We start from the raw sequence: 23423 nt of genomic DNA on the forward strand, positions 1-23423 counted from the left end.
CTGGTCATGTCATTCACATGGGGCTATCCCCCTGCTTTTCCATGCAGAATCTACAGAATTGTTCAAGCTCATTACCTCTGCATAGGATTTATTTTCCATGACAAAAACTAAAACCAGAGGGTGTTTTTTTCCCCAGAATATGGGAATGGGGTTCCAAAACTTGCACTGGATGTGTAACATTAGTGTCTTTGAAGAGGATTTAGAATGACATGTGCACATACTTCAACGTTGTTTGCATTTAATATAAAGCGGCCTTTATTAAGTCAGAACTGTAACGTCACTTCTGCATTGACATGTACTCTTTAGCTCTTCCATGAATAATCCTTAAAGGTGTAATCTGGCTTTAACAAATTAAATCTTATTAATCATGTAATTAAAAGTTTTACAACTTTCTACCTACACAGCATGCAACTGCTGCAGCCACTCTCTGTCCTCAGTGTTAGTCCACTGAAGGCATTGACTGGAAGCAGCAGTCACATGCCATATACCAGCATGTCACCACTGTGGTTTGTAAACAAGCTGCGTCAGGAGGACCGGACCAGCACCACAGAAAATGGCGCTGGAGAAAGGTGCGAGTATAAAAAATGTTTTAATTATTTTAGGCTACTGGGAGGCGTATCTGAGATTTTTAATTATCTCAAACAACCTTTTTGAGCTTTTAGGCTACTTTCACATATGCGTTTTTCCTTTCCAGTATTGTCAGTCATAGGATCTCAATGCCGGAGTAAAACGCTTCAGTTTTGTCCCCATTCATTGTCAATGGGGATGACAAAACTAAATGGAAAGGAGTGCACCAGAATTGCGTTCCCATACCGGACAGAAAAATCGATGCAAGCAGGTTTTTCTGTCTGGCATGGGATGCGGAGCAAGACGGATCTGGCACGAAACACAATCTAAGTCAACAGTGCTGGATCAGTTTTCTCGAACATAAAAGAAAACGGATCCGTCTACCATTGACTTTCAATGGTTTTAATGACGGATCAGTCATGGCTATTTTAGAGATAATACAAACGAATCCGTTTAGAACAGATGCAGCCAGTTGTATTATCATGACGGAAGCGTTTTTGCTGAATCCTAACGGATCCAGCAAAACGCAGATGTGAAATTAGCCATAGACAGGCAGCCTATAGATGTGCCCAATTTATCATACAATCTAAGTCTACAATCAGAGTGTGAGTGGGAGTCTTTAAATGCATCAGAACTATCTAACTCATAGTACATCTGGGCCACAATTCTAAGAAAAGCTGCTCCAGAAAGAATATTTCCTAGGGAATACAGGTATAAAGTAACACAGGCTTATCAGGAGAGGTGACAGGTCCTCTGTTACTCAATCGTCTTAGCTGGAGAAGCCTAAAAGGTTCTTCTGCAGGACACAATTATTAAAAGGGCTATTCCCATCTCAGCCTTTCATGGCTGAGATAAGAATAAACCTCGAATGCTGCAGCCAGGGTTACAAAAACATGTATGTAACTCCACCCAATATCTTACTGGGGTTCCTTCGGCCCACCAGAGGACATTATTCTCGAGGCCCAACCCCTATAATAACCCCCATCAATAAAATTTTATAGGTTCTGAATCAAAGAAAAAGACCCCAGTGGCCGGTGATTGGCTCCAAAGGAAACCAAAAGTTTTTTTCTCCTAGGTCCTTGAGGATCATTGTAGGATGCTATGGTTCTCTGGTGGGCCAGTCCGACCCCGACTTCGCCCACCCCTAACTACTGCTGACAAGGGTTATTCCAATCTCAGCCATGAAAGGATTCTATATGAATAGTCTTAAAAATGACACATTGTTGGTGGAGACCCTGTGACACTTTTGCTTTGGGGGACTATGAAGCATCACTCACATACATCAAACAAGTTTTATCATTAGCAATAATCTTTCCATTTATGTCTAACTTTGGACAATGCACCATGTTGTAAAGACATAGAACATACCCGTCACCGATCTGGCCTGTGGTGGGAAGATCATTTTTCTCTGCCAGTCCACTGCTGGCCTCCTCCTCAATAGCTGCGTTTTCTGTAAGGTTTTCCCCCGTTTCCGGTTTCTCCTCACCTAAAATGACAAAAATACATAAAATTATTTAGATCGGCTTAACAGTTAACATAATCAGGATGAAACCAGCATCATCATGAAAACTCTCAAAAATTAGCAAAATTAATAACTCAAGTGGTAATTATAATGCACTTGCTGTGCCCCCCCAAGACACCTAAAGACATAAAGCATCTATATCCACTATAAAGCTACATGAAGGGGAGAAAAAAATAAAAATACCTCAACCAAATGGTCTTCGTTGTGGGACTCTGCATCCAGCCTTTCCTGGCAGAGTTTCACACAAATGTATTTTCTTTCCGTGTTTTTTTTTGTGGCCCATATGTGGAACCATTTATTTCAATGGGTCCGCAAAAACAAAAACAGAAGTTACTCAGTGTGCATTCTGTTTCCGTATGTCCGTTCCACAAAACAATAGAACATGTCCTATTATTGTCCACATAACGAACAAGGATAGGACTGTTCTATTAGCGGCCAGCTGTTCCGTTCCACAAAATACGGAATGGATATAGAGTAGACGTCATCCGTATTTTTAGCGGATGCGTGTTTTGCAAACCGCAAAATACATACGGTTGTGTGCATGAGCCCTTATATATATATATATTTTTTTTTTTTAGGGTAGCGAAGAAAATAATGGAGAGATCTAAATGATCCCTTTAGATAACAGTGTCACATTTTCTTAGAAAGGCATGGAGGCTCAGTGGTTAATCACTGGGGTCCTGGGTTAGAATCCCCCCCACGGGCAGCATCTGCAGGCAGTTTGTATGTTCTGCCCATGTCTGCGTGGGGTTATTCCAGGTACTCCAGTTTCCTCCGTTACGCCAAAAAAAAGTTCATTTGGAATTTAGATTGTGAGCCCCAGCGGGGTCAGTGTGTTAAAATCTCTGTACAGCTTTGCATAATATTTTGGTGCTAAACAGATAAATAAAACAATAAAAACATAATTTTTTTTACACATGAGCCCCATGCTCTTTGGGCCACCAACCTAGACAACAGCACGCTATGAATTTACATGGACAGTTCACGTTAAAGGGAACCGGTCACGTTGAACACAGTGTTTGAGCTGAGGGCCAGCATGTTATAGAGCAGAAGGAGCTGAGCAGATTCATATACAGTTCTATGCGAAAATATTCAGTATAATTTATTCATTTATATCCCTGCTCATTTTGGGCTTTGAAGTCCAGGAGGCGCTCCTGTCAGTGATTGACAGGGATCTCTGTATACACAATCATAGAGGGAAGCATGTCAATCACCTATAGGACCACTGCCTGGACTTCAAAGCCCAGAATGAGCTTGGATATAAATGAATGAATTATATGTTAGGCCTCTTTCACACTTGCGTTGTCCGGATCCGTCGTGCACTCCATTTGCCGGAGGTGCGCGCCGGATCCGTAACACCGCAAGTGAACTGAAAGCATTTGAAGACGGATCCGTCTTCAAAATGCGTTCAGTGTTACTATGGCACCCAGGACGCTATTATTGTCCTGGTTGCCATAGTAGTAGTGGGGAGCAGTATACTTACAGTCCGTGCGGCTCCCGGGGCGCTCCAGAATGACGTCAGAGCGCCCCATGCGCATGGATGACGTGATCCATGCGATACGTCATCCATGAGCGTGGGGCGCCCTGACGTCACTCTGAAGCGCCCTGGGAGCCGCACGGACGGTAAGTATGCTGCTCCCCCGCTCCCCACTACACTTTACCATGGCAAACAGGACTTTAGCGTCCCGGCAGCCATGGTAAACATTCAGAAAAAGCTAAACGTCGGATCCGGTAATGCACCGAAACGACGTTTGGTTTAAGGCCGGATCCGGATTAATGCCTTTCAATGGACATTAATTCCGGATCCGGCCTTGCGGCAAGTGTTCAGGATTTTTGGCCGGAGCAAAAAGCGCAGCATGCTGCGGTATTTTCTCCGGCCAAAAAACGTTCCGTTCCGGAACTGAAGGCATCCTGATGCATCCTGAACGGATTTCTCTCCATTCAGAATGCATTAGGATAAAACTGATCAGGATTCTTCCGGCATAGAGCCCCGACGACGGAACTCTATGCCGGAACCCAACAACGCAAGTGTGAAAGAGCCCTTATACTGAATATTTTCTCACAAACTACATCTCAATCTGCTCAGCATCACCTGCTCTATGCTGGGCCTCAGCTCAAACAAACACCATGTTGAATATGACAGGTTCCCTTTAATGTGAACTGTCCATGTAAATTCATTGCTTGCTGATGTCAAGGGGGGAGGCCCAAAGAGCATGGGGCTCATGTGTAAAAGTTAGGTTTTTATTGTTTTATTCATTTGTTGAGCTCCAACATATTATGTGAAGCTGTACAGAGATTAAAACGAGATTATAAACTCTTCTCGCCCTATTCCATGCTGCTGGCAGATTACATTGCATTTTCATGGCGACAGGTTCTCATTAACTATATATTCCTGACAGTAGATCCTTCCCAGCTTTATAGGAGCCTGGGGTATGTGCACTGCCCTTCAGAAAACTGCATGAGCTGCAATAGTTGTATTAAATGGCACCCTTCTTTCCCAGAAAATATAACCAAGATAAATGAGAAAGGAATGACACAAAACTGTTCCTTATTGTAAAAATTATAAATATTTTACAAGTGATGTTCTATCCTCAGGAGGGAGGGTCAGAGGGTCCGACACCCTGCCCCCCGCTGATCAGCTGTTCTGCAGTAGTTCCGGTACTCTGTCCGCTGTGTAGTGAATGGAGCTGGTTACTGCAGCACTGCTCCCACTGAAGTGAGAGGTCCTGCAGGTAGGAGCTCCATCCACTGGACAAAGGATAGAGCTTGAAATCCCGGCATCAAATCTACTGCAGAACAGCAGATCGGAGGGGGTGCGAGATGTTAGACCCCTTCCGATCGGATACTAATGACCTACCCTGGCGACAGGCCATCACTCACAGAGGGTTCCAAAAACCGTTTAGGAATAATATAAAAAGGCAAGCTGTCAACAGGCGACTAGGCAGTAATCGATATTAAAAAGAAAAAAGCCCAGCTCACCAAATATCCATCGTGCAGCGGAAAAGCCAAGGCCAGCTCTATGCAGTAAACATCAAAGAAAGAGACCTCCAGCACGTAGTAGATTAGAAAATTGTATCCTCTTTATTCCAAAAACGACACCGTGACTAAAGTAAAATGGACAAACCTCCCGTCAGATCTTTTACTTTAGTCATGATGTCGTTTTTGGAATAAAGAGGATGCAATTTTCTAATCTACTACGTGCTGGAAGTCTCTTTCTTTGATGTAATCGATATTCCCTACACAGAGAGACATTTACTTATTTTTATTTTACGCACTTATATGCCACTGACATATTCTTCAGCGCTTTACATGATCATCACTTGCTGCCCCCAATGGGGCTCACAACCTAAGTTCCCTATCAGACAAGCGGTTTACCTTGCTCAGCCGTCTGGTCTGTTGTCCCTGGTTTGTTACCATGATTGAGGGTCATCAGAATTTGCTGGAATTGCTCCTGGGTAAGACATACTAGACTCTCCCTTAGCTCCTCTGCAGAGATTGGCGGCTTCTGTTGTAGTCTCTGCTTTGGCACGTTAGATATCTTTTTGGGCACAGGCTTGCCCCTCCCAGCATCCAGCCTTGTCTGTTGCACATTCTGGTCGTGATGTTTGTTTTCAAGTTCCTTGAGTACGTTACTAGGAGGTTTACTAGGGGGCGCCCCTCCGACGGCAGATCTGCCTTTCAGCACCGGCTGCTCTGTCTTGGCATGGTTGTTCTCCACGTGGAGGACTTGGGCTGGATTCTTTCCTTTCAGAGTAGATTTTTGGGTCCTTCCCTTGTTACCCACCTGTCAATGAAAAAAATAAAAATAAAGTAATTCCGTCAATGCCATAAAGAAAACATGGATTAATAGATATCTGTGATTTAGAGCACATTACCTGCTTAGCCGTCTTTTCTTGTACTCCTAGTTAAAAAATAGATATAAAAAAACAATAAAATAAATGAAAATATATCCGAGTATCCAGTAGAAGCATTTTGAAGACTAGTGAGAGCCATCTTACCATAGGGAGCCAAGATAAGCTTGGGTTTGCCATTCAAAATCTGAGTTTCAAGCATTAATCCATCCCTGTAAAATAAAGCACATTGAAACGCAGGGATTAGAAAAGAAACCAGTAATTATGGCAATTCGTTATATTTTACCTAATTCAGAGACCATAAAAGCTTTTACTTCTCCAAAGAGTGCCGTTATGTGAAGCTTGTGTTAAGAGGACGTTTCTGTTGTATTAAACACATGTTCCTCTATTAATCCTGCAGGAAATGTACAAAGCATACCTTTCCCATTGTCCATGACACGGTCAGCACTAATTTGACACAGTCAGGGCCATCTAACAGGTAATGAATGGACACCAAACCCATAAGCGGTTTGCCACAAACTTCCTCAGTTTAACAAGACTCGTCTGTTTCCGTCAGCACCACGGATATTGAATGGAGTAGTAACAGCACTTAGGGTCATCCACGGCTCTATTCAGACTCCTCCTCGCTGAACAAGGGGCTCAGGATTCCCATGTTAGCCATCGGTGGGACCACAGAGATCCAACATTTATCACCTACCCTGTGATACCTGTATGCCATGATGGCATAACCCCTTCATTACTGTATCCCGCACACCTGAACAGAGAGCCAGGCACATCTCTATATTCCCGCTCCACCAGGATGTGCTGGCCGCCTCACCAAACTAAACAGAGGCCGGGGACTCATCTTCTCAAGGTAGATGAGGGTCCTGAGGTGGGACATGCATCTATCCGGACTTTTACGGCACCTCCTGGAAATATGCAATACTTGTCCTAACACCTGGAGCCTCTCCTATGAAGATTTCCTCTATTGCTCCCTGCAAGCAGCCGTTTCTTCTGAGAACCTGGAGATGAAGCCATTTACACGTTCAATGACAGATCGGAAAATTTGTAATAAATAGCCGGCTGTAAATCAATCATAACTACATTCATTTTATATGAAATATACAAATCACAACAATTTACTCCAATTACTAATTGATATACATATGATTAAATGTAGTTATTTCATATAAAGTAAATTGTTGCGATTATATACAATTCATATAAAATAAATGTAGTTATATGATTGATACACAGCCGGCTATTTATTACTAATTGTATCAAGCAGCTAGGTGGTTTAGCAAGCCGAGCTATATTCCGGAGAGCTTTCTCATTGATATGGTTTCAGATCAGGAAATGCTGACCATTATTGGGTGCATCGGGGATTAATAAAAGCCAGAGGCGCCATCCATATCAGTGACTGCTAACGGCTCCTAAAACCAATGTACTGTATACAATGCCTAGCACCCAGCAACTGTCAGTTGAGCTTAGACAATCAGCTCCTCTAGGAGTGTCCTTAAAGGGGTTATCCCTCCTTTTAAAGGGATGGTCTGATTTCAAGTTTTTAAAAGGGGGCAATGACTAACATGGCCATAAAGTAATAAAAGAGGCATTATTGACTGATACATCCCGCAGCGTTGCTCAGCTTTTTCTACCTGGGGTTTGTCTACCTGGCTGCAACAATGACGACACGTGACTGTAGCAGCCAATCACTAGCCTTAGCAGTATTTTATCCCACTCCCCTTCTCTTGTGAAAATTTTGCCTATTCCTGGAAAACCCCTTTTAATGCTGGCAGCTTTTATTCAGCTAGTAATTTAAAGGGGTATTCCGCTAGGTACAAGTTATCCCCTATCCACAGGGAGTTCAGGAGACTGTACTTCGTTATCTCCGGAACTCCCATAGAAATGAATGGAGTGGCCGCGCGCATGTGCGACTGTCCGCTCTGGTTATTTTATGGGAGCAGCAAGGGGCCTGCGGGGAGTACGGATCCCCCGTTCTAGTGAGCAGTGGGGGTCCCAGTGGTAGTACCCCCACCGATCTGATAGTTATCTCCTATCCACATCAGAATACCCCTTAAAAGGCCTCTGTCTAGTCTCTACGTCGGGGGCTTGACCACAATGACTCACTGCTGTGGGGTCTAAGATCACGGACACCTATACACCAGTCCATAGACAGATATTCCTCCAGAATCCTCCCAGACAAAAGCATGCTCTGCTAAGTGTGCATGCCTTCTCAATAGGAAGAGAGTATGTCAGCGGCTTATATCCTGAGAGGGCAAAGGATCAGGCATGTTTAAATACAATATGCCTGATCCTTCTTCCCTTCAACAACTGCCATCAGGGAAGGGTCAGTCAACTTCATACAAAGGATCCGAAACAGCGGCAACAGTGACTAAGAACTATAACTCTTCATATTGCAGCCATTTTATTACCAATTATACACGAGCGAGCTGCCTTATTAGCCGTCTCTTCAAATAAACGATATGACCATGATCACAATACCAATACTAGAGTAGGACAAGTGCCACAGGCAGAATACAGCTTGTAGTGTGACTGGAGCGAGCGCACAGGCAGCCACACTTTACTAAGGCCTCTTACAATTTGAATACTGGTGATATGGCATGCACAGACCTATGAGTCCCGATTGCACCCTCATAAAAAATAAAAAAATTAAATACTTGTGCAAATGGGGAGTTCAGTGCACTGAGGGTGGGCCCAAGCCACTCTGTGCACCCCTGCTCCTCCACCTTCCTCTGTCAGCAACCCCTGATTGACAGGGCCAGGTGAGGTGACTATATAGTTACATGGCCCTGTCAATGAATTAAATGGAGGGGCTGGAAGAGGAAGCAGGAGAAGCAACAGTGCACAGAGTGGCTTGGGTCTGCTCTCAACTGCTCATTTGCATATGAATTAAAATTAATAATAAAGCTGCTGCAGTGTTTGTTTACTGCATGACGAAGGAGCCGCTGCACTAAATCAGCACTTCTGCCCCATGACGCACCATACATGGCTTTATATGGTCTCAGCGATCTGCCGCACCAGTCTACACCTGCCCTAATTTTGGAGTTCAGCTCCGCAGCACCCTATTGTAGTGTAATACTATAGGGTATACCCTAGTATGGCACAGCCAGGCATAGGTCACCAATAGTGCTGAGCGAACTTGGCATCTAAAGTTCAGGTTATCGAAGAATGGCGTTATGGATTCCGCTACCACCGACCATAACAGAATTTAGAATCCATAACGCGATTCTTCGATAACCCGAACTTTAAAACACAAGTTCGCTCAACACTATTCACCAACACATCCCTCTGATCAGGAACATGGCAGAAAAAAAAAAAAAAGAAAAAAAAAGATATTCCCCCTATTACTAACATACACAAAAAATTGTGAGGATGGCAGAAAAAAAAAAGGCGGCAGGTTGATAAATCCAGCGCCCATTCTGACCTCTGTTTTCCAGGATGGGCCAATGGGCATGGACAGGCTGCGATCACCTCCTGATATTACAGAATACACCATGGCCTCTATACTGGAATTGAATTTAATTACATTTAATTTAACGGGATTCATTTATTTCTGATGGAGAAATATTGCTTGGTTGCCATGGTAACCTTAATTATCAGGACAGGTGCAAACCACCAGAATTATCAGTCTGCATTAGGATAATGCAGGAAACACAAGAGGCCACTCATTATGGCGCTTCTCTCAGGGGGACCAGCAGGGGCAGTAACAAGCCGCATGCATTTCTAGAGGAGTGCAGTGCCCTTACCCCAGGTTCATGGCCCCCCGCTCCCCAGCTTCAGCCGCGCTCTGACAGGTTCCTCTCCACTCTCAGCCCTCGGGCATCCTGAGCTCAGCACTTCCCGGACTCCCAGTGTGTACGTTGGTTGCTGGCACAGCTCAATCACATCTCCAGCCATTGGATCTTAAAGCGACCAATCAAAGCTCCCCTTACTTACCTGGGTAGACGCTATTTCCTGTGGGCGAAAGGACCTTCAATGACGTCATGTCCATGTGACCAGACCGTGGGCGGAGGGAAGTGATTAGAACGGCATATGATAGGCATGATGTCACGGGAAGAGGCGGCGACTTGTGATCTAATGGGCGGGGACTCCCATCGGTGCGCTTTGATGTGGTAAACTGTTGAGTTGTTACTGTTGTGTGTGGAAGCGAGAGATGTTATTTACATGGGACTGTATGTTGGAGAGGCTGGTGGGAGGGTGTGATGTTATTTACATGGGACTGTATGTTGGAGAGGCTGGTGGGAGGGTGTGATGTTATTTACATGGGACTGTATGTTGGAGAGGCTGGTGGGAGGGTGTGATGTTATTTACATGGGGCCGTATGTTGGAGAGGCTGGTGGGAGAGTGTGATGTTATTTACATGGGACTGTATGTTGGAGAGGCTGGTGGGAGAGTGTGATGTTATTTACATGGGACTGTGTGTTGAAGGGAATGATGGTATTTACATGGGACTGTGTGTTGGAGAGGCTGGTGGGAGGGTGTGATGGTATTTACATGGGACTGTATGTTGGAGAGGCTGGTGGGAGAGTGTGATGTTATTTACATGGGACCGTATGTTGGAGAGGCTGGTGGGAGAGTGTGATGTTATTTACATGGGACTGTGTGTTGAAGGGAATGATGGTATTTACATGGGACTGTGTGTTGGAGAGGCTGGTGGGAGGGTGTGATGTTATTTACATGGGACTGTATGTTGGAGGAAGAGATATTACTTAGGCTACATTCACATTTGCGTTTCAGGATCTGTTTGAAACGGATCCGTCATGCAAATGAAAGAAACGTAGACGAACGGAAACCATTTTCCGTTCTGATGGATCCGTTTGTCACGTTTGTTTCCGTTTTTGCTTCCATTTAGCGGATCCGTTTTAAAGGTGTGAGGCGTGTCTCGAAGTGTCCACCCACTTTTACAGTGTGTATAAGCAGGGAAACCTCCATTCAGGCTCCTTGTGTTTTGGGACCATGCTGCCTGCACACTTACGTCTGCGATTGAGGTTTCTAATCCTGAAAGCGAGATGGAGAAGACGTGACCAGGAAAGAAGAAGACGCCGCTATTGGGTCCACCCGATAACTTCCAAACGGATGACCAGAGGCGTTTTTTCCGTCCTGTATTTGGAGCTTCGTGCGCGTCCAGAAACCTTTTTTACCTATATGCACATGACTGTCGAGAGTTTTGACCAGCTACTGCAGCGCATTTCGACACGCATCGAAAGACAGGACACCCGCTTCAGAAGGGCAATTTCTCCTGCAGAGCGGCTGATGGTGACCATAAGGTAAGGATCGTCCTAATGGTTTTTTTGGTACAGCTGTATACCGTATATGATTTTTTTTTTATATTGATATTTTTTCATTTTTTGACAGGTTTCTTGCTACCGGAGACAGTCTGTCTTCGCTGCATTACCAGTATCGGATGGGAATTTCGACGCTCTCCAGTATAGTCCAGGATACTTGTCGTGCCTTGTGGGAGGTATTGTGTGAGGATTGCATCCCACATCCAACTACAGTACAGTGGCTTCAGATTGCAGACAAGTTCCTGGAAACCTGCCAATTCCCTAATTGTGTCGGAGCCGTGGATGGGAAACACATAAGAATTGTAAAACCTTCCGGAAGTGGCTCAGAATTCTTCAACTACAAAAAATATTTCTCAATAATCTTGATGGCCATTGCAGATGCCGATTACCGGTTTGTTGCCGTTGACATTGGAGCTTATGGGTGGACAAATGACTCGATGGCTTTCAAAAACTCAGCAATGGGACGGCTCCTGTATTCAAAGAACTTTGGATTGCCACCCCCGAGACCTTTTCCGGGTACTGACGGACCTCCAATGCCATTTGTGGTAGTAGGGGACGAGGCGTTCCAAATGTGTGAGAACCTCATCAAGCCGTACTCTAGCCGTGACTTGAACCCTGCTAAGCGAGTGTTTAACTACAGACTGACACGAGCTAGACAAACGGTGGAGTGCGCCTTTGGCATTTTAGTTGCTAAATGGCGTATTCTCACCAAAGCTATAAATCTTAAGGTTGAAACCATCGACGATATAGTCAAAGCTTGTGTAGTTCTACATAACTATCTGTTAATGGAGGAACCACTGCGCCTGGACCCGCAAGAGGTTGATTGCACACTCACCAGGCTGCAACGTTTGTCATATCAGTCAACCCTTGGCGTGGCCCAAATGAGGGACAGTTTCGCTGATTACTTTGTTTCTGAAGCGGGCAGAGTGAGTTGGCAGGATAATGTTGATTAAAAAGTTTGATCTTCTATTAAATCAAAGTTTTTATTTTTTTTGTATACACCTTTTGTCTTCTTCTTTTTTATTGATCTATTTTATTTTTTTCGCACAAGCTAATGCCACCCATGACGTCTGGATTTTGTGCATGGCATAGTTGCAGCATCACTCTTGTGAACATGCACGTGGTCCAGATCCTCATGGGTGGCATTAGCTTTTGTGAAATAAACGTGAAGGGTAGTAGCCACACATATGGTTATTAAAGGAGGGTGTCTCATCTTAGACATTAGGTGCATATTGCTAGGATATTCCCCCTTAGAGGTGCGGGTCCCAGTGTTGGTGACATAGCCACACAAGGTGTTCGCTGGAGGAGTCCGGTCCGGCCACCACCAAGCACTTTTTTCATAGAAGTGAATGGGAGTGCACTGCACATGACCAGCCACTGCTCCCATTCACTTCTATGGGCCTGACAGAAACGGCCTATCTAGCACTCGGCTATTTTTGGATGATGTGCCTGCGTAATGCGCTCACCAGCACTTTTTTATTTTCTCAATATAGGTGCGTGTACAGTACAGGCCAAAAGTTTGGACACACCTTCTCATTCAAAGAGTTTTCTTTATTTTCATGACTATGAAAATTGTAGATTCACACTGAAGGCATCAAAACTATGAATTAACACATGTGGAATTATATACATAAAAAACAAGTGTGAAACAACTGAAAATATGTCATATTCTAGGTTCTTCAAAGTAGCCACCTTTTGCTTTGATTACTGCTTTGCACACTCTTGGCATTCTCTTGATGAGCTTCAAGAGGTAGTCCCCTGAAATGGTCTTCAACAGTCTTGAAGGAGTTCCCAGAGATGCTTAGCACTTGTTGGCCCTTTTGCCTTCACTCTGCGGTCCAGCTCACCCCAAACCATCTCGATTGGGCTCAGGTCCGGTGACTGTGGAGGCCAGGTCATCTGGCGCAGCACCCCATCACTCTCCTTCATGGTCAAATACCCCTTACTTTCAAAGTTCTCCCAATTTTTCTGCTGACTGACTGACCTTCATTTCAGTAGGACTATCAGCTGTGTATCCACCTGACTTCTCCTCAACGCAACTGATGGTCCCAACCCCATTTATAAGGCAAGAAATCCCACTTATTAAACCTGACAGGGCACACCTGTGAAGTGAAAACCATTTCAGGGGACTACCTCTTGAAGCTCATCAAGAGAATGCCAAGAGTGTGCAAAGCAGTAATCAAAGCAAAAGGTGGCTACTTTGAAGAACCTAGAATATGACATATTTTCAGTTGTTTCACACTTGTTTGTTATGTATATAATTCCACATGTGTTAATTCATAGTTTTGATGCCTTCAGTGAGAATCTACAATTTTCATAGTCATGAAAATAAAGAAAACTCTTTGAATGAGAAGGTGTGTCCAAACTTTTGGTCTCTACTGTACATGTGCTGGGATATGCACCTATAAGCTATGAGTCAAAGGTGGCATATGCTAGCGATATGGCCCCATCCTGTTTTGAGACAACCCCTTTAAGCTATTGGCCCTTCCTCAATATTGCAAGGCACCATTGTGTTTTTGTTGTTTGACAACATCACACAATCTGCCTTGTCACGAGAAATAATGCTTGTTAAAGGGGTTTATCTGGGTTCATTTTATGGAGATCTGGTGACGTACTGGGCTCTCCATAGAGCTGCCAGGCAGAGGCTTGCACCCATTAGCGATCCCGGTGGCGTCAACAGCACTGATGGGTGGGCTTTAGCGCAGCCCTAGCCTGTAAAACGGCTAGGGCATCGATAAAGCCGGCCCATTAGAGCCGGTGACGTCACCGAGCACAATGGCAGATTCCTCCGCCTAGCAGTGTGTTATTGTAAGCCCTTCCCGATCCTGCGCAGGGCAAGGAAGAGCATTGGAGCTTGAAATGCTCTGCTGCTAACATCCGGGCGGCTGCCCGGGTGAAATTCTGTGTAGGTCCAACCTCAGCTCTGAACCCGGACAACACCTTTAACAGCAGCATGTCCCTTGTGCTAATCACGCTAGTTATGTGAGAGCGCCATCTGTAATTCATTAACTAAAGAGTGAAATTAAAATTTAGCGCTCTGTAGTTAGTGAATTCGTAAAGCTGATTCACATGGACCGTGACTCCCACAAGGGCTCATGTTAAAGGGCACAAGTTTGACTGATGAACAAGCATTTGCTTGTTCATGTGCCAATCTGAGGGAATACGATCAATAAGGAGCTATAAGAAAGCGCGTTATTGATTGTGCAACATGTAATGTTCAAGGTTCAGCCACCTTTGGCACTAAAGCCGTTTCAGGAAAAGATGCATGGCGGATTTGTGAGGTGTGGAGAGAGAATGGGTCAGAACTGGAATGTTCCCGAGCATGTGTCGAAGAGGGAGTTTGAAAAGATATGGGAGCAACATAGTGAGCAGGAGATGAAAGAAGGAGGAGGAGTGAACACATGCTCAGGGGGTGGGAATGGGATGGTGGTCATGGAAGGAGTGGGATGGGAGGAAGGAGTGGGACGGGGGTCGGTGCAAAATTTCCCACGACCCGTTCTCAACCAAATTTTTTAAATCGTTCATCTGCTCAGGCGTCATTTGGTCCATCCTCAGGATTATGGTTAGCACGAAATGATGGTGAGGGCTGAGTTGACATGCCGCCTCCGTCCCCTCCAGGTGACGTGCCAAGTCCTCCCTCATTCGCCTCATTTCCTCTGCAAAAACCTTCTAGAGCCTCAGAAACTATCTCTACAAGGTTCCTAAAATCCTCATGACTGCTCCTACCGGATCTCCGACTATTCAACAGGGCTCTCGCATTTTGTCGGGAATTAGAGAGCCTCTGTTCAATAGAGGAACCCAGTAGGGGACCAGGATTGTCCTGAGCAGGGGCATGATAGACAAGAGGGCTGGGGGTGGCGGTCGGTACCGGGGCCGCTTCAAGAGCTGGGTCTGGAGAAAAAAAAAAAAAAAGAGATGGACCTTCAATTACTGCATCCAGGTTCTATGCTATGCCTACCTCCTACTGTAAGGGGTTGCCGGAAACAGAGGGGCCAAACGTTCCTCTGTCTCAGACAGCCCCTAGCAAACAGAGGGAAAGGACAAAAAATGCTTTTTCCAATCCAAAGAAAAAAGTTACCTTCTTAATGCCAGCGTCCATCTCAGAAACCCCAAGGCCACATGATATCTGTATGGCGGCCTTGAGGTTGCTGCGGATCCACTCAGGGCCTGAACCTCGCGGTTGTAATCCCTCTTAAAGCGATCCTGCATTGACCGCCACCGAATCAGAACCTTTTGAACTGTGGAAAAAAAAAAAAAAGTTTAGTATGCAGTTTATGTTTACTACACTATAACTTTAGATAAAATACAAATTGCTGTACTTTCCACATTATTATTTTTTTTGAGCCGCCGTGGTGAGATCCCATCAGGTGGTGAAAATTTCTGAATATATCTTCCCGCCAGAGCCGCTGGGTCCGTTGATGGTCAGCATGGTGGCGGTAGGTGTGGTCCCATAAAGCGGGACGGTCCTCCACCAGTTGGATGAAGAGTTCATTATCTATGTGGGGGACCACGAACTCCTCATCTTCCCTGGTGGAGACTGCGGAACCCTAGAAGAAACAGAAAAACTAAATTTAGTAAAAGTTCAAAAAAGAAAAATACAAAATTATAACTATGTTTTCAATACTTACACGTTCCCAACCGCTACTAGCTCTCCCACGAGCTTTGGAGAAGTCTGGGGCATCCTGCCTGGCTGCTCTAGGTGCAGGTTCCTACCACAAAAAAAAAAAAGATTAAATCTGATTATATTTTTTTTTTTTTTTTTTTTTTTTTACAGTGAATATAGATACTTACTTCTTACTGGCCCTGGTCCGTGCTCGGTCCACCTCCCCTTGGTGACGCTGATGCCCCAGCAGGTGAGGAGGAGGATGATGATGATGATGATGATGATGATGATTAAGAAGACTAGAATAAAGTACATACTGATTAATGCAATGAATCAAACAGTTTTCCAAACTCCAAGCGTTGCTTGTTATACTTACCGGCTGCTGAATTCTACGGCGCCTTCTGGGTGGGCTTCTCTGGTCAGATTCAGAAGACATCTGTACGAGACATAATACAAGACAAAATTTCGAATAAAAACGCAATATGAACATGTTTGTAAAGGGAGAGCACCATTGACAGAGATATTGCATGCACAGTATTTATTTCACAAACTTACTTTTGAATTCAGAAGCTTTCACTTGCCCACCACAAATTTTCCTCTTTAAAAATCTTTTTTTTTTTTTTTTGGTAGATGCTAAAAAAAACAATGAGAAAAAATGTATATAATTATCATTTTTTTTAAAGTAGATTTTTTTTTTAAAGGGAGTGTGGATGACATGGCATGGTGGCTGAGGCGAGGCATATGGCGGTAGAAGAGAAGCATATTGTGACTGATATGAGGTATGGCGGCTGAGGTGAGGCATATGGTGGCTAATGACTGGCATGGCGGCTGAGGGGAGGCATATGGTGGCTAATGACTGGCATGGCGGCTCAAAAATTATTTCTGAATGCTGAATGGGGGTCATTCACATTGAGGTAGCCGAGGTCTGATTGTGGGCCTGATCTGGGGTCTTATTGGGGGTTGGATTGTGGATTTCATCAGAGTTCCGAATCTGGGTCGGGGAAAAAATACGGGGTCTATTTATATGTAGTTTAGTGCTCTCTTTCTTAGGAAAAACAAAATAAGAGTATTGCAGGTAGAGATGGCCTTGCGGTTCGCGCCGGCGGTCGTTTAACGGCGAACTTTGCGTGTTCGCGATTCGCCGAACACGCAAACATATGGAGAAATTCGCGACCGCCATATTCTTTTACATTGTGAAGAACTTTGACCCATGACACATCCATCAGGTGGTACAGGACAGCCAATTGATACGTTTCAGCACATGGACACACCCCCTACCTTATAAATAAACCTGATCTGGCCGCCATTTTACATTCAGTCTTTTGCCAGTGTAGAGAGAGGTTGCTGTGTGGAGCAGGGACAGGCTGTTAGGGACACCAAACGCTAGCTAATAGGGCCACAAAAGTCCTTTAATGGACTGGTATAGGTGTGCTATCGATAGGTGTGCTACACAGAGGGGTGCGATATACTTATAATATACTTTTATAATGAGTCAAAAACACATAGATCTATATAGTGATCACCTGGAAGTCAGGGGCCTAGGGGCTTATATAGGGTAAGGTTCCGGACGGGGTCGCTCTTATCAGGGCAGGTGGTCTGTGGTTAGGCTATCAGGGCCAGAATAGCACCCCCCTGTAGGGCAATATCAGGGACAGTTCTTTGCCCACCCTGTCCTTCAATACAACATCATCATCTAGTCCAGGGATGGATGTTTTTTTGCTTTCCCTCCGGGATTCATGGATGTGCACTGGAACCCCCCGGAATGTGGTAGGACATATGGTTTCTGATTTGGTGCCGCCGAGCACTTGTTATTGCCGACCACATCTATGCTTTTTGCTTAACTTTAAAGGGTTTCTTTCACGCAGATTCACCCTATTAACCTAATAACAGTGTTATGTCCACGGCATCCCCCCTATTAAAACGGTGCTTACCGTTAGTTCCTTGCTAGCATCGTTGTGCAGAAAAACACTTTTAGGCCTCATGCACACGTCAGTGATTTGGCTTCAGTGGTCCGTGTCCGATTTTTCTTCAGTTGTGTTTCCTTGTGTCTTCCTTTTTTTTTGTCTGACGATGTTGGAGACGCCAACGATGTTGGAGACGATAAGGATAGTGCTATGCATCAGCCATTGTCACCAGATGAGCCTTTGGTGGTGTTGATGTTACAGTGTGGGCAGGTGTGTCTTGCCAATACAGAACTGCCCTACACTTTGTGAATGGTACAGTGACGAGCCCATACTACTTGAATAACATCATTAATCCAGTCATTGTGCCTCAACAACACAGGCCTCATTTCATCTTCATGGACGACTATGCCCCAGCGCATCGAGGTCCAGGGAACAAGTGTTGTAGACTGGAATACCTCAAATGGAGTGGCCTGCACTTTCTCCAGACCTGAATCCCATTAAAAACCTATGGGATCAGCGTATTGGTCGTGTAGAGGCTCGCCACTCTATATACCCCAGAACCTCAGTGACCTGAGGGCCGCCCTTCAAGAAGAGTGGGATGGCGTGCCTCAGCAGACAATAAGTCGACTTGTCGGCATGCTTCTACTTAAATGCCCTGCGTTCTTTTCTTCCGGCATAGAGTTCCGTCGTCGGGGCTCTATGCCGGAAGAATCCTGATCAGGATTATCCCCATGCATTCTGAATGGAGTGAAATCCGTTCAGGATGCATCAGGATGTCTTCAGTTCCGGAACGGAAAGTTTTTTGGCCGGAGAAAATACCGCAGCATGCTGCGCTTTTTGCTCCGGCCAAAAATCCGGAACACTTGCCGCATCGACGGATCCGGAATTAATGCCCATTGAAAGGCATTGATCCGGATCCGGCCTTAAGCTAAACGTCGTTTCGGCGCATTGCCGGACCCGACGTTTAGCTTTTTCTGAATGGTTACCATGGCTGCCGGGACGCTAAAGTCCTGGCAGCCATGGTAAAGTGTAGCGGGGGAGCAGTGTACTTACCGTGGTAAAGTGTAGCGGGGGAGCAGTGTACTTACCGTCCGTGCGGCTCCCGGGGCGCTTCAGAGTGATGTCAGGGCGCCCCAAGCGCATGGATCACGTCATCCATGCGCATGGGGCGCTCTGACGTCATTCTGGAGCGCCCCGGGAGCTGCACGGACTGTAAGTATACTGCTCCCCGCTCCGTCCTGGCTGCCATAGTAACACTGAAAGCATTTTGAAGACGGATCCGTCTTCAATTGCTTTCAGTACACTTGCGTTTTTCCGCATCCGGCGTGTAATTCCGGCAAGTGGAGTACACGCCGGATCCGGACAACGCAAGTGTGAAAGAGGCCTAAGCAAAGAAGGATTTCCCCCAGCAGTCTTCCGAGCAGCAGGGGGCAGCAATGTTAGTGACGATGCTCCATCTACTGAAGAGGCCTGGAGGATAATGTCTGAACAGGGCTTCACTGGAAGCATGGAAATTGTCGAATAGGAGGTCATGTGACCATACTGATGAGAGCGGAATTGGCAGAGTGGCTGCAGGTAACTTTAGCAAAGAAAATCTTCCTTCCACAGATTAGTTAAATAAAGGCATTTATAGGGTAGGCCTGGAGAACTCCTTTAACCAGCCTATAGAATTTTGCATATTTTTATTAAATAAATGATTCTCAGAGATGGACATGCCTATTAAAAGGGTTGTCCCATCTCAGACAATGGGGGCATATCGCTAGGATGTGCCCCCATTGTCTGATAGGTGCGGGTCCCACCACTGGGACCCGCACCTACAATGAGAACGGAGCGGGGAAATGAACGGAGGGAGCACTGTGCATGCACAGCCGCCCTCCATTAATTTCTATGGGGCTGCCTAAAATAGCCGAGCGATGGTTCGGCTATTTCCTTCTGCCCCATAGAAATCAATGGGAGCAGGGGCCGCGCGGTGCACTCCCATTCACTTCTATGGGAGCAGTGCTTGGTGGTGAACGGACTCCAGGAAATCTGAGGTCCTCCAGCCACAGCTCTCCCCACTCCGTTCTCATTGTAGGTGCGGGTCCCTGTGGTGGGACTCGCACCTATTAGACATGGGGGGAATATCCTAGCGATATGCCCCCATTGTCTGAGATGGGAATACCCCTTTTAGCTAAATATATTGTCTAAGGGCTCTTTCACACTTGCGTTCTTGTCTTCCGGCATAGAGTTCCGTCGTCGGGGCTCTATGCCGGAAGAATCCTGATCAGGATTATCCTAATGCATTCTGAATGGAGAGAAATCCGTTCAGGATGCATCAGGATGTCTTCAGTTCCGGAACGGAACGTTTTTTGGCCGGAGAAAATACCGCAGCATGCTGCGCTTTTTGCTCCGGCCAAAAATCCGGAACACTTGCCGCAAGGCCGGATCCGGAATTAATGCCCATTGAAAGGCATTGATCCGGATCCGGCCTTAAGCTAAACGTCGTTTCGGCGCATTGCCGGAGCCGACATTTAGCTTTTTCAGAGTGGTTACCATGGCTGCCGGGACGCTAAAGTCCTGGCAGCCATGGTAAAGTGTAGTGGGGAGCGGGGGAGCAGTATACTTACCGTCCGTGCGGCTCCCCGGGCGCTCCAGAGTGACGTCAGGGCGCCCCAAGCGCATGGATCATGTGATCACATGGATGACGTCATCCATGCGCATGGGGCGCTCTGACGTCACTCTGGAGCGCCCCGGGAGCCGCACGGACTGTAAGTATACTGCTTCCCCGCTCCCCGCTCCTACTATGGCAACCAGGACTTTAATAGCGTCCTGGGTGCCATAGTAACACTGAACGCATTTGGAAGACGGTTCCGTGAATAATCTTCATGTTTCTATCAAAAAAATAATTTAATAATATGATATGCATTAGGGCAAATTTATCAAAATATCTATTTAAATTTTCTGGGATAAAAGCATTTAGTCCATATTTATGAAGCCTCTGTGACACACTTGAACATATCGCAAATAATGAATTGAGCTTATTAGGAACTCATTTACCAAAGATTTCATATACAGGGAGTGCAGAATTATTAGGCAAGTTGTATTTTTGAGGATTAATTTTATTATTGAACAACAACCATGTTCTCAATGAACCCAAAAAACTCATTAATATCAAAGCTGAATATTTTTGGAAGTAGTTTTTAGTTTGTTTTTAGTTTTAGCTATTTTAGGGGGATATCTGTGTGTGCAGGTGACTATTACTGTGCATAATTATTAGGCAACTTAACAAAAAACAAATATATACCCATTTCAATTATTTATTTTTACCAGTGAAACCAATATAACATCTTAAAATTTCACAAATATACATTTCTGACATTCAAAAACAAAATAAAAACAAATCAGTGACCAATATAGCCACCTTTCTTTGCAAGGACACTCAAAAGCCTGCCATCCATGGATTCTGTCAGTGTTTTGATCTGTTCACCATCAACATTGCGTGCAGCAGCAACCACAGCCTCCCAGACACTGTTCAGAGAGGTGTACTGTTTTCCCTCCTTGTAAATCTCACATTTGATGATGGACCACAGGTTCTCAATGGGGTTCAGATCAGGTGAACAAGGAGGCCATGTCATTAGATTTTCTTCTTTTATACCCTTTCTTGCCAGCCACGCTGTGGAGTACTTGGACGCGTGTGATGGAGCATTGTCCTGCATGAAAATCATGTTTTTCTTGAAGGATGCAGACTTCTTCCTGTACCACTGCTTGAAGAAGGTGTCTTCCAGAAACTGGCAGTAGGACTGGGAGTTGAGCTTGACTCCATCCTCAACCCGAAAAGGCCCCACAAGCTCATCTTTGATGATACCAGCCCAAACCAGTACTCCACCTCCACCTTGCTGGCGTCTGAGTCGGACTGGAGCTCTCTGCCCTTTACCAATCCAGCCACGGGCCCATCCATCTGGCCCATCAAGACTCACTCTCATTTCATCAGTCCATAAAACCTTGAGATATTTCTTGGCCCAGTCTTGACGTTTCAGCTTGTGTGTCTTGTTCAGTGGTGGTCGTCTTTCAGCCTTTCTTACCTTGGCCATGTCTCTGAGTATTGCACACCTTGTGTCCAGGATACTTGTCGTGCCTTGTGGGAGGTATTGTGTGAGGATTGCATCCCACATCCAACTACAGTACAGTGGCTTCAGATTGCAGACAAGTTCCTGGAAACCTGCCAATTCCCTAATTGTGTCGGAGCCGTGGATGGGAAACACATAAGAATTGTAAAACCTTCCGGAAGTGGCTCAGAATTCTTCAACTACAAAAAATATTTCTCAATAATCTTGATGGCCATTGCAGATGCCGATTACCGGTTTGTTGCCGTTGACATTGGAGCTTATGGGTGGACAAATGACTCGATGGCTTTCAAAAACTCAGCAATGGGACGGCTCCTGTATTCAAAGAACTTTGGATTGCCACCCCCGAGACCTTTTCCGGGTACTGACGGACCTCCAATGCCATTTGTGGTAGTAGGGGACGAGGCGTTCCAAATGTGTGAGAACCTCATCAAGCCGTACTCTAGCCGTGACTTGAACCCTGCTAAGCGAGTGTTTAACTACAGACTGACACGAGCTAGACAAACGGTGGAGTGCGCCTTTGGCATTTTAGTTGCTAAATGGCGTATTCTCACCAAAGCTATAAATCTTAAGGTTGAAACCATCGACGATATAGTCAAAGCTTGTGTAGTTCTACATAACTATCTGTTAATGGAGGAACCACTGCGCCTGGACCCGCAAGAGGTTGATTGCACACTCACCAGGCTGCAACGTTTGTCATATCAGTCAACCCTTGGCGTGGCCCAAATGAGGGACAGTTTCGCTGATTACTTTGTTTCTGAAGCGGGCAGAGTGAGTTGGCAGGATAATGTTGATTAAAAAGTTTGATCTTCTATTAAATCAAAGTTTTTATTTTTTTTGTATACACCTTTTGTCTTCTTCTTTTTTATTGATCTATTTTATTTTTTTCGCACAAGCTAATGCCACCCATGACGTCTGGATTTTGTGCATGGCGTAGTTGCAGCATCACTCTTGTGAACATGCACGTGGTCCAGATCCTCATGGGTGGCATTAGCTTTTGTGAAATAAACGTGAAGGGTAGTAGCCACACATATGGTTATTAAAGGGGGGTGTCTCATCTTAGACATTAGGTGCATATTGCTAGGATATTCCCCCTTAGAGGTGCGGGTCCCAGTGTTGGTGACATAGCCACACAAGGTGTTCGCTGGAGGAGTCCGGTCCGGCCACCACCAAGCACTTTTTTCATAGAAGTGAATGGGAGTGCACTGCACATGACCAGCCACTGCTCCCATTCACTTCTATGGGCCTGACAGAAACGGCCTATCTAGCACTCGGCTATTTTTGGATGATGTGCCTGCGTAATGCGCTCACCAGCCCTTTTTTATTTTCTCAATATAGGTGCGTGTACAGTACAGGCCAAAAGTTTGGACACACCTTCTCATTCAAAGAGTTTTCTTTATTTTCATGACTATGAAAATTGTAGATTCACACTGAAGGCATCAAAACTATGAATTAACACATGTGGAATTATATACATAAAAAACAAGTGTGAAACAACTGAAAATATGTCATATTCTAGGTTCTTCAAAGTAGCCACCTTTTGCTTTGATTACTGCTTTGCACACTCTTGGCATTCTCTTGATGAGCT

General features: G+C 45.2%; 2 protein-coding genes across 4 annotated transcripts in view; one reads left to right on the forward strand and one right to left on the reverse strand.

Annotated features, from left to right (window-relative positions):
• The window catches only part of CCDC66 (coiled-coil domain containing 66), a 50608-nt gene extending 40791 nt beyond the window's left edge, over positions 1-9817 (reverse strand). For both annotated transcript variants that reach the window (XM_040407707.1, XM_040407706.1), the window contains exons 1-5: positions 9687-9817; positions 6088-6152; positions 5965-5990; positions 5465-5873; positions 1936-2053 (exon numbers count right to left, since the gene is read on the reverse strand). In XM_040407707.1, the coding sequence (XP_040263641.1) occupies positions 1936-2053; positions 5465-5873; positions 5965-5990; positions 6088-6152; positions 9687-9697 (629 nt within the window). In that variant the 5' untranslated portion in view covers positions 9698-9817. The remainder of the gene's footprint in view (positions 1-1935; positions 2054-5464; positions 5874-5964; positions 5991-6087; positions 6153-9686) is intronic.
• Positions 9818-9954: 137 nt separating this feature from the next.
• On the forward strand, positions 9955-22679 carry LOC120979244 (protein ANTAGONIST OF LIKE HETEROCHROMATIN PROTEIN 1-like). Of its 2 annotated transcripts, XM_040407884.1 has the most exons (4): positions 10025-10052; positions 10793-11207; positions 11296-11377; positions 21833-22679. In XM_040407884.1, the coding sequence occupies exons 2-4, from the start codon at positions 10897-10899 to the stop codon at positions 22631-22633; spliced, it is 1194 nt and encodes a 397-aa protein (XP_040263818.1). In that variant the 5' UTR covers positions 10025-10052; positions 10793-10896; the 3' UTR covers positions 22634-22679. The 2 variants fall into 2 exon arrangements, with proteins under 2 accessions (XP_040263817.1, XP_040263818.1); XM_040407883.1 differs by lacking the exon at positions 21833-22679 and having other exon boundaries at positions 9955-10037; positions 11296-12224.
• Positions 22680-23423: the final 744 nt, after the last annotated feature.

This window comes from Bufo bufo, chromosome 9, assembly GCF_905171765.1.
Source record: "Bufo bufo chromosome 9, aBufBuf1.1, whole genome shotgun sequence".
Classification (NCBI taxonomy): domain Eukaryota; kingdom Metazoa; phylum Chordata; class Amphibia; order Anura; family Bufonidae; genus Bufo; species Bufo bufo.